The following is an 11,980-nucleotide window of genomic DNA, read 5'->3' as shown; positions in this document are numbered from 1 at the left end:
GAAGGCGGCGCTAAACCGCTGAGCCATCCAGGCTGCCCCTGTACTGTCTCTTAAATCTCCTTAATCTACTGGTTCCCACACAATCTCTATTTATTTTATGTTTGCAATTTGTGTATTGAAGAAGCCTGATCCTCTGTCCTGGAGTTTCCTTTGGAAATTGTTGATTAGATTTGTTGTATTTTCTAACCTTTCTGTTCTCTTATTTCTGTAAATTGGTAGTTATATCACAGAGTTCATTAGATTTTTGGCAGTACCTCACAAAGGATGTTAGTGTTTTAAAAAACAATTGAGGAGAGTTCACATGTTCAGGTCTTTATAAAATAACAAGAGTGCATTTTGTTACGTATTTATTAAAGACTAATTTATAGCTTATAAAAAATATTGCCCTGATATACACAAAAATTTCCTGATAATGGTAATTAAAAACAGATACTTCCAACCCCCCTTGTGTCCACACCAATTATCAATCTAGATTGGCTTAATCTTGAAGTGTAATCCAATAAGACTGAAGACCAAGCACTTCAGGTCCTGGACAAGATAATAAAATACTCGTAAGCCTTCTGGATCCCTATAATGCAAGAGGAAAAACAGGTTTAAAAATCTGGAAAAAACGTTAAAAAACCCAAAAAATAAAACCTTTAGTAACCCAGAGTATTTACATAAAGCAATTTACAGAATTAAAACTTCAAAAACAACCAAGTGTCCATAAAGAAAGAAAAGGCTACATGCTATGTATCAAAATAGACTATTACGAGGTCATTTATTTTATTTTATTTTATTTTTTTACGAGGTCATTTAAAATGTAGTTTTTAATGGGGACCTATTTATATTAAATGAAAAAAATCATTATTAAAGGTAACATTTCGGGATCCCTGGGTGGCGCAGCGGTTTGGCGCCTGCCTTTGGCCCAGGGCGCGATCCTGGAGACCCGGGATCGGATCCCACGTCGGGCTCCCGGTGCATGGAACCTGTGTCTCTGCCTCTCTCTCTCTCTCTCTCTCTCTGTGACTATCATAAATAAATAAAAAATTAAAAAAATAAATAATAAAGGTAACATTTCTGATCTCAATTATATTTTTTTGTGTTTTTTTTTTTAAAGTTTTTAACACACTAGAAATATACAAGAAATACTGGATACCAATGGTTGTCTAATTGATAAGTTTATGGGTGATTTTCCCCTTTTTACTTTTCTGCATTTTCTACAGAAAGCATGTATTACTTTCAGAATTAAGTAAACTTAAAAAAAAAAAAATGAGTAGTATTAAGCAGGTCCAAGAGGCTGAAGATGACTATGGTACAACTGGCTAAGAACAGGAGACTGTCCAAAGGAAGACAAGCCCAGTGCATACTAGAAGTAAGCCACAGGGGCACCTGGGTAGCTCAGTGGGTTAAGTGTTTACCTTTGGCTCAGGTCATGATCCCAGGGTCCTAGGATCAAGCCCCATGTCGGGCTCCCTACTCACTGCGGAGCCTGCTTCTCCCTCTCCCCCTCTCTCCTGCTCATGCTCCCTCTCTCTCAAATAAATAAAATCTTTAAAAAATAATTTAAAAAAATAAAGTGAGCCATATCTAATTCCAGATCCTCAAAACACAGGAGCTAGAGGTTACCAAAGTCTTTTTTTTTTTTTTTTTTTTTTTTTTTTTAAGGTAGGCTCCATGCCCAGGATAGAACCCAATTCGGGGGATCCCTGGGTGGCGCAGCAGTTTGGCGCCTGCCTTTGGCCCAGGGCGCGATCCTGGAGACCCGGGATCGAATCCCACGTCGGGCTCCCGGTGCATGGAGCCTGCTTCTCCCTCTGCCTGTGTCTCTGCCTCTCTCTCTCTCTGTGACTATCATAAATTAAACAAACAAAAAAAAAAGAACCCAACTCGGGGCTTGAGCTCAAAACCTGAGCTGAGATCAAGAGTCAGATGCTTAATAAACTGAGCTATTCAGGAACCCCCAGAGGTTGCTAAATTCTAAAGACTCTTTGTAGCATACAGATTCATGCCTCAACTTTATAATTTGCCCTGACAACATGAATTTCCAAATTTGTATTCTAAAAACTCTTCAAGTTTCACCATTGTCAGACTATAAGATGTGCTAGTCTGAATGGCCAACACTGAAGGTATTCAGATCAACCCAATGACTCCACAGTTATCTCAAGCACCTGTTTTGACATACTTCATTTTCTGTTCTGGCCAAATTCTTATTTTACTCCTCCTACGACATTACCCTGTGTGTAACAATGACTGAAAAAAACATCAAAAGCATCAGACCAAGGCCCTGAGAATAATTTGGGAGTCTCTCTCTAATGATGAAAACAAAGCTGATGCCTTCTGTTTTGTTTTGTTTTAGATTTGTTCATTTTAGAGAGCAAGTAAACAAGCAAGAGCGAGAGAGAGTGGGGAGAGGGGCAGAAGAAGAGAGTTTTAAGCAGACCCTGTGCTGAGTGCACAGCCTGACATGGGGCTTGATCTCATGACCCTGAGCCGAAACCAAGAGTCAGATGCTTAACCACCTGATACACCCAGACACCCTTTCTGACTTGTATTTGTACCAGATCTTACCATAATGGTTCCAGTATGGTTCAGAATTTCATAGCAGTCTGCTTCAAAACAGACACATCTAGATATAAAGGTCATATACACTTACTTGGATTGATTGACATCAATAAGAGAACCAATTTTTGATGTTGTAAAAGAAATGTGTTCATCTCCAATGACAATTTCAAGCTCCTAGAAGCATTAAAAACAAACAAAACTAAGTCAAGCCAAGTTGGATTCTTCATCAACCACATAGAGGATATATCATCTGTCAAATCATACAAACTTTACAACAGGTAGCCACATAAAGACCAGTTCACTCTGAGCACTAAACTGTACTGGGTCTAGAAACAAAGAGATAAATACTGGTGTAGTCCTTGAGTAGCTTATACTCTTGGAGGAAGATGTGTTTTGTGAGGCCCTACCATTTCTGGGATTTGGAAGAATTTACACATTTCATATAGGAGTTTTCATTGTTAAGCATGTGGAATAACATGTATAAATCTTGTGTTTTAAAAATACCAAGAATCTAACCTTTCTGGGCAAAATGGGACAAGGAAAGGAATTCTAGATCTTGGGTTTGATCCCAGCTTTGTCACTACCAGCTGTATGCTTTTGGATTTCAATGACACAAGTACTATCTTTAAAAAAATCTTTAAAAATATCTATGAAGGTGCTCATTGTGTGCCGGCCATTATTTTTGGTACTTGGGACAGATCAGTAAAACCAAAGGTCTCTGCCCTTGTGAAATTTACAATCTAGTGAGTCCTTTTTTTTTTTTCTTAATTTTTTCCTATTTTTTTAAAGATTTTATTTATTCATTTATGAGACACAGAGAGAGAGAGAGAGGCAGAGACACACACAGGAAGAGGGAGAAGCAGGCTCCATGCAGGAAGGCTGACATGGGACTCGATCCCGGGTCTCTAGGATCACACCCGGAGCCGAAGGCAGACATTCAACCACTGAGCCACCCAGGTGTCCCTCCTAATTCTTTTTGATTTAAAGCTTTAATTATGAAAAGAAATCTAATAGAAAATATAGGAAACTATGAGACCAATGTTCTTAACAACCAAATATTAATAGCTTGTCATACCTCCCATTCCATTCTCCTTCCCGCAAGTTTTTTAGATTTGGTAATATGTTTTTAAGTTTTTATGTAAATGATCATACTATATGCATCCTTTCCTTCTTTTCATTCAACACTGTTTTTGTATGTGATCTAGCTCATTAGTTTTAAATGTTTTAGAATATTCCATTCATATCCTTATTGAAGCATACTTAAGTTCCTAATTTATTTATTTTTTTAAAGATTTTATTTATTCATAGATACACAGAGAGAGAGAGAGGCAGAGACACAGGCAGAGGGAGAAGCAGGCTCCACGCAGGGAACCCGACGTGAAACTCGATCCCAGGTCTCCAGGATCACACCCCAGGCTGCAGGCGGCACCAAACCGCTGCATCACCTATGAACAATGTGGTGAGAATATTCTTCCATGCATCTCCTTGTAGGCATGTGAAAATGTCTCTAGGAAAATTCCTAGAAGTGAGGTAGAAGTTTTTTCAATTTTGTCAGATACTACCAAATTATTTCCTAAAATGGTTGTACCGATGTTATTCCCACTAGTATATAAGATCCCCTTTCTTTTTTAAAACTTGTTGCCCTCAGGGCAGCCCCGGTGGCTCAGCGGTTTAGCACCGCCTTCAGCCCGAGGTGTGATCCTGGAGACCCAGGACCGAGTCCCATGTTGGGCTCCCGAGCCTGCTGGAGCCTGCTTCTCCCTCTGCCTGTGCCTGTGCCTGTGCCTCTGCCTCTCTCTCTCTCTCTCTCTGTGCCTCTCATGAATAAATAAAATAAAATCTTAAAAAAAAAAAAAAAAAAAAAAAGCTAAAAAACTTGTTGCCCCTCACCCTCACTTTTTGCTATTCTAGTGGGTTTGAAATGGTATCTCATTATTTTCCTGATTTTCATTTTTCAAAATGTAGAAATTTTCATGTATTTATTGGCTACTTGTTTTTCCAGTTCTATAAATTGTTTACTCATAACCTTTGTCATACATTTTGCCACTGACTTACCTTTTTATTATTCATTTGTAGTTCTTGAAATATTCTAGATATAAACCTTTTTGCCAGATATGTTTTGCATATCCTTCAGTCTGTGGCTTATCTTTCAACTTTATCATGATGTCTTTGGCTAAACAAAAGTTTTAACTTTAAAGAAATCAAATGTCTCAGTCTTTTCCCTTGAACAATTTAAAATATTCCTTCTCTACCTAGAAATAATAAAAAAAAGTCTATATTTTATGTTTTAAAATCTTGTTTTATTTCTATAAATAGTCTAACTTTAAAATATAAACATACTGCCAATCGTACTGGTAAAATTTGTTAAACAATCCATCCTTTTTCTATTAATTTGAAAGTTTACTTTTGTCTTATCCTGCTCTGACTTCCCATATATTCATGGGTTTGTTTCTGGGCTCTCTATTCTGCTCCACTGGTTTACTGGCCAATTCTGAGGGAATTCAATAATACAGATGATTGTTCTTTTTCAAGAAATCTTCAAAAGTATCTTGGTTACTCTTGTCCCTTTGATCCTCCCTTAATTTAATGCTCTCTTAGGCTTTAGGAAAAATCCTGTTGTGATTTTGATTTGAACTGGAATGAACTTATAAATTATTTTAGTGAAATTAATATAAATATTGAGTTTTTCCACCCATAAGAATGATATATATTTTTATGTTCTTCTATATCAAGCCTTTTCCCATCTTATATATCTTATTAAACTTACTTCCAAGTTCTTTATAGCTTTTGCCGCAATGATGAATGGGATTTTTGTTGTAATACCCTATCTAGAGGGTCATTGCTAGTGTATAGGAGTATGCCCTGTCGTCTTCACAGGACTACTGTGATTGCTGAATGAGTTAATAGAGCTAAAAAATTAATGGTAAAGCAAAATACATGATTTTACTGAGATCCCATGGACATAAATTAAAAAGTTAACTTTAGAAAATACTGAGGATAGGATTTTCTTTTCACTTTCATCAGGAGCTAGACTAGGTATTTATCCAAAGGATACAAAATTAGTGATTCAAAGTGATTCACATCCACCCTAATGTTTACAACAGCAATGTCCACAATAGCTAAAATATGGAAAAAGCCCAGATGTCTGTCGACAGATAAATGGATAAAGAAGATGTGGTGTATATATATAATGGAATACTACTCAGCTATCAAAAATAATGAAATCTTGACATTTACAGTGATGTGGATGAAGGCTTAGAAAGCCTTAGAAAGCCTTATGCTAAGCAAAATAAGTCAGAGAAAGACCAATACCATCTGGTTTCACTAATATATGGAGTTTAAGAAATAAAACAGATGAACATATAGGGGAAGGGAAGGAAAAATAAAAAAGATAAAAACAGAGGGAGACAATCCATAAGAGCTCTAAACTATAAGGAACAAACTGAGGGTTGCTGGAGGGGAAGTGAATGGGGGAATGGTGTAACTGGGTGATGGACATTAAGGAAGGCACTTGATGGAATGAGCACTGGGTGTTTATATGCAACTGAGGAATCATTAAATTCCACTCCTGAAACTAATAATACACTAAATGTTAACTAAATTGGATTTAGATTTAAAAAAAAAAGTTGCCCTGCCATTTTGAGGTAAATTAGGAATTAACTTAAATGAATTTTTGTCTTTAATAAATGTAATTATTATTGAACTTTTACTATACACTGTACTATTTTAGTCTCTACAGATATAGCAATGAGGAAAAATAGGTAAAATCCTTGTATTGAAGGAGCTTGCAGGGATATATGCCAATCTGTTACAGCAGGGGGAGGAAAAGGGATATAGCAAGTAAAGCAATTTCAGATAATAATAAATGCTACAAAGAAAATAAAACATCTTTAAAAAAAAAAAACAATAGGGAGGGACATTTTAGGTTGGATGGATAGGCAAGACATCACTGAGGAAAAGATGTTTGAAACCTACACTAATAAAGACAATGTTGGATAGAACATTCCAGGCAGGATGCAGCAAATGCAAATGCCCTAATCTAAGAACAACCTAGGTGTGTCTGAGGAACAGAAATAAGGTGAGTGAGGTCTGAATGCGGCAAAAGACTATGAAAACGGTAGAAGATAAGGTGGGAGTTCAGATTTTATTTCAGATATAGTGGGAAGATAGCAGAGAACTTAAAATGAGTGGAATACATTTATATTTTGTAAGATTAGTCTGGATAGAAAAATGGGCTATACAGGACAAAAGAAAAAAGGAAATCAATTATAAGTCTAAATTAGGAAGGTAGCAGTTGAAGTGGAGAGAAATAGCTTCCTTGTTAACACAGATATGACAGTGGCTTTTATTTTAATTACCATAAATGGTTTTCAGAATAAATATATAAGCCATGAATTAAAACACATATATCTAGCTGCTTGCATGATATTCCTTCATTAGACTGCTGAAATAACCATGTTCTGGTTCTCTTTGTATGTTCACAATGCTTTGTCCATAGTAGTTACTCAGTAAGTGAGGTGGGCAACAAAACCTCTGAGAAGGGCTGGCAGGGGGAAGAGTCATGAAGAAATCCACCAATGCAGGTGGTCAGGAAGCACCACTGGCTTTCTGTTCCTTCTTGTGGGATTACTGCTTCCTTAGACAAATGTGCTGGTAATGTACTTTGTGTAGGGCTCCATTAATACATACACACAGATTCAATGTCATACGCACGGCAGTAAAACTCCTCTTACTTCTTAAAACTTCTGCTCTATAGGACAGTTGCTAACACTCACCTGCCGGCCCACTCGATCCGGGGGAGGCCACAAGGCATCATCCTCTTTGGTAATTTCACTGTCATCAATTATTCTCTTCAGTTCCTCCATTACACTTTTATGTACATAAGCCTGAAAGCAAATTAAAAAATGGAATTTAACTTGCATCCCTAAGCAAGTGTTCTGACTCAGATAATGATTAAAGATTAAAAAGAAAAAAAAAAAAAAACCTGCTAATAAAAACTGGTCTCTGGCACCACTGTAAGGTAGATGGCATTCAGGTGTGACCTCAGCATGCTCAAGAGGGCAGGGCCAGAAGTGCCCAGTGACTATACATCATACCCCATCTACCGGTTTCTACTTCTTGGCACATCCTGTTCACTTGGAACTTCTCCTTGCTTACAGACTGAATTCACACCTGAACCCAGAACAAAAGATCTGTGAGTGAACCCTGGTTATTCCTACCGAGATGACATGCTTATGAAGACCAGAGACACATCTTTTAAAATACATTTTGTATATCAGTCCACACATAAAATATATATGTATATAAGCAGGCTGAGACATGTGGGTAAACATAAAACTGAATGCTAGTTAAACATAACAGTATGAAGATATAGTAACTGTTAAGACATTTTCAAATGTGACAAAGTGGTTAAAAGGAAAGAGAAGCTTTGATGAAGCCTCAATAGTGAGGCAGAAATTAAGCAAAATAGAGCACATGGACTTGACAGAGGCAGGCATAGCTTTGAATTCCCACTCTATCTCTTGCTCGTCAGGATGAGGTGACTTTGAACAAGCCCCATAATTAACATCTGGGCCTTCATTGTAAAGGGTATATAATACCGCTAATCAAAAAGGCTTACAATCAGGGTGAAATAAAATCATATGTAAAACACCAAGTGCCAAGCCTGGCATCTAACCTGCATTCAATGATGTGAACTGCTTTCCCATGTTCCCTTTCCCCCATCCAAATGCAAATTAAAGAGCTCTTCTGAAAGCTATGCACCAGGAAATACACAAAACACTTTAGGTATAATGTATTTAATTCTGTGATAGCACTGGGGGGGGGGGGGGGGGCAGGTTAATTATATCTGTTTCTGCAGACAAAGAAACTAAAACTTATCAAGCCAGGTTATTTGCCCAGGGGCATAGAGTAAATAGCAGATTCAGGGTTTAAACCAAGATTTGCAAGACTTTAAATGATTACAAAAGTGGTTTAACATTGTAAAAGAAAATATAAACTAAAAGATGTGAGAAAAATTTTAGAAGGTGTCTATAGATATGTCTATACTTCTCTATTCTTTTTCAATACTACTTACTCCCAGAAAGAACAAAAACATGACAAAAGGCTAAATTGTAGTGAAAGAAAGGCTCTCAGAAGGCTCATTACCTCTTTTCTGATCATGACATCATTTTTGTAATTGCTGTTGTTGGCATATCTCAATTTCCCTGTGAGGAGCGAAAAAACAAATTCAGTGTATATTAAAAACGTATAAATAAAGCTTCATTAGCTCACCAAGACTATCAGCTGTTGCTTAAAATGTATCCTAGCTTTCCCCTCAGCGTCTACCAGATTTACTATTCAAACTTCTGATGTTCCAACAATAGCAGTCTTTCAGTTCTTTATTTTCGGCTATTAAGTAGCTTCAAAGCCAGAATATTGCTGACATTGAATTATAATTCTTGCAAAAGGCAGCTCAGGTGTGATAAAAGAACATAAGCAGAACATTGTGACTCTGGCAAATCATATCTCTGCAGGTTAATGTCCTCAGCTGAAAACAGGGATAGTGATGGTAACTTACTTGCACATAAGGCCTCCTGAGGCTCAGATGAATTGTGAAAGCAGTTTGAAAATTGTAAAATGCTGTTTACATATTATTCATGTGACCATGCAATACTCTGATCTATTCCTATGGTGGAAAAGTTTTGGTTTTATTATTAAGCATATTTGGTATACAAGGCCTTTTGTGTGTATATGCATCCAAAAGGCTATATGCTAGATATGAAGGAAAAGAAGAGAAAAGGAAATAGATGAATTTTTACCTTTGGGATTACACATGTAAAAAGAGCCAGATTAATTGATGCCTCACTGCACTCACTATCTCTGCCTTGTCTCTCTTGGTTCAGTTCATTCTCCATACGGTAGACAAAGTGATGTAGTAACAGACCAATCTAATTAGGTTACTCTAATACTTTTTTTTTTTGGTAAGATTTTATTAATTCATGACAGATGCAGAGAGAGAGACAGAGACATAGGCAGAGGGAGAAGCAGGCTCTCCTTCAGGGAGCCCAATGCAGGTCTCGATTCCAGGCCCCCAGGACCATGACCTGAGCCAAAGGCAGACGCTCAACTACTTAACCACCCAGGTGCCCCAGGTTACTCTAACACTTTGATAATGACAATAGCTTCTCACTGCCTTCTTTTTTTTTTTTTTTTAATTTTTATTTATTTATGATAGTCACACAGAGAGAGAGAGGCAGAGACACAGGCAGAGGGAGAAGCAGGCTCCATGCACTGGGAGCCTGACATGGGACTCGATCTCGGGTCTCCAGGATAGTGCCCTGGGCCAAAGGCAGGCGCTAAACTGCTGGCACCACCCAGGGATCCCTTCTCACTGCCTTCTTGATAAAAATCCAAATTCTTCAACATGGCATAACTGCTAAGCTGAGCCCCTGCCTGCCTTTCAGGCTCCCTCCTGCAATAGTCCACTCTTACACAGCTGGAGTTAACCACCTTACTTGGTTTCTGCTTGAAACATCCCATGCACTTTTTGGTTTTCAGCTTCTTTGATGTTGATGTCCAAATGCCTAACCAACTCCTGCACATTACTAAGACTATCACTCCTCTTCCCCCAAGTCATTTTATGCAGGAAGCTTTCTCCCATCCTCAGGCTACCTGAGGGTTAGGTTAGGTTGCCTTCTTTCTGCTCCAGAGTCCCTTCCGTTTCTTTGTACCACAGCATCAAACACACTATCCTATCATTGTTTGTTTACAACTGGGGCTTGTCAGATTCATCTTTGTGCCCCCATTTAGTGGGAGGTTTTTTATTTTTTATTTTTGTCATCTTTGATTCCTTTTCCTCCCCACAGTGGTCCTTCCCCCAGATCTTATCAAACAGCAACGTCCTATTGGTTCTGCCTCCAACAGTATCCTGAACCCTTCTATGCGCTTTTGATAGTACCTTAGTCCCAACCAGCATCCTTTTTACCTTGACAACTGTTCACTGTCTCCTAATAAGTTGCCCTGTCTCCACTCTTGCAATGATTAGAATAGATTACTTTTTCTAATCATTACTCTATTTCTAATCATACTCCATGATTAGAATACTTTTTCAGGAAGAGATCACATCTCTTCTCTCCTTAAAACTTTCCAGTTGCTTCCTGCTGCACTTAGAATAAAATCCAAACTCTCCACCATGGCCTGTAAAGACCTACATGGTGTACCCCTGCTTATCTGACATTGTCTCCTACTATTCTCCTCGGAGCTCACTACTTCCTCAGCCATACTGGCCACTTGGAACATGCTCGTTCATGCCCCAAAGCCTTAACACTTGTTACTCCCTCTGTCCAAAATGCCCTTCTTCCCGAGCTTCACAAAGCTGGCTCTCCTTCTTGTCACTTAGGATTCAGTTCAAATACTACCTTTCCAGAGAGCACGCCAGTGGCCACTCTGCTTAAAAGCAGTCCACTTTTTAGCAATTACTCCATCGTTTTGTTTCATGCTCTGACCACTCGTCATTATCTGAAATCTTTGTTTGTTTATATCTCTCCCAGCACCAGAATATATACGCTATGAGAGGAAACTTGTCCCAAATTGTGAAAGAGAGCCTGGCACAAAGTATGCAATCAGTGTCTGCTGAATGAAGCATTCTAGTTAAAAAAAAAAAAAAAAAAAAAAAAGTTCGTGCACATGGGAAGAACCAGCGGAGCGGTCACAGGAGTGGCCCTTTCAGATCCGCGCCGCAGTCATCAGTCCCGTCCTCTCCTAGCTCCTCCTCGCACATTCCGGAGCCCGGGCCTCCCCGCTCGCCCGACCCCAGGCCCCGTCCTCGCTCGGCCGGGGCCAGAGGCCGCTCTTACCGTCGGGCCGGAACTCAAACTCCAGGAACTCATGGCCGAACTTGCCCTTGTGACCCACGTAGTAACGCAGATAAAAGTCACTCTCCATGGTTCATAAGGAGGCAACGGAGACGAAACTTGACCAGCAAACCTCGTCGCCGCGCTGTGCGCCCAACACTGACGTTTACCGGGGCGCGCGGATGTGACGTCAAGGCGAGGCTGCCGGTCGCTGCGAAGCGGCCCAGGCCGTCTGCGTTCCCGGAAGTGGCGGCAAGTCTGGCGCATCCCCCGGCGGAAACCAGAGCCCCGTCGCCCGGAGGCGGGGTCAGCGCAGCCCCGCCCCCTCGGCCGCCGGCGGGAGCGCGGCCACGGGTCGCCCCCGGGTTTCCCGAGGCTCGAGGCCGCAGGCGACGCGAGGGCGCCCGGGCTTGGGCGGCGGGTCTGGGGACCCTGCTTCACGACGTCCGGCTGAGCTCCGCGAGGGCTGCGCCCCAGGCTCGACCTCCGTGTGCGTGGGCCCAACGTGGGCGAGCCCGAGACAGCTGTTCACCGTCGGTGATGAAGGAGCTGACCCCACGGACCGCCGCACGCGCTGGCGCGTGGGTCAGAAGTTGGCTCCG

The 11,980-nt window shown here is 40.1% G+C and overlaps 1 protein-coding gene across 1 annotated transcript; it reads right to left on the bottom strand.

The window, feature by feature from the left end:
* Positions 1–330: 330 nt before the first annotated feature.
* Positions 331–11,599, bottom strand: MAGOH (mago homolog, exon junction complex subunit). The gene is made up of 5 exons (XM_038537505.1): positions 11,382–11,599; positions 8,692–8,750; positions 7,320–7,430; positions 2,636–2,718; positions 331–568 (listed from the first exon to the last, which is right to left on the bottom strand). The coding sequence occupies exons 1-5, from the start codon at positions 11,467–11,469 to the stop codon at positions 469–471; spliced, it is 441 nt and encodes a 146-aa protein (XP_038393433.1). The 5' UTR covers positions 11,470–11,599; the 3' UTR covers positions 331–468.
* Positions 11,600–11,980: the final 381 nt, after the last annotated feature.

Source organism: Canis lupus, chromosome 5, assembly GCF_011100685.1.
Source record: "Canis lupus familiaris isolate Mischka breed German Shepherd chromosome 5, alternate assembly UU_Cfam_GSD_1.0, whole genome shotgun sequence".
NCBI lineage: Eukaryota > Metazoa > Chordata > Mammalia > Carnivora > Canidae > Canis > Canis lupus.
Note: the sequence above shows the minus strand (reverse complement) of the source record. Positions and strands in the feature narration are given on the sequence as shown.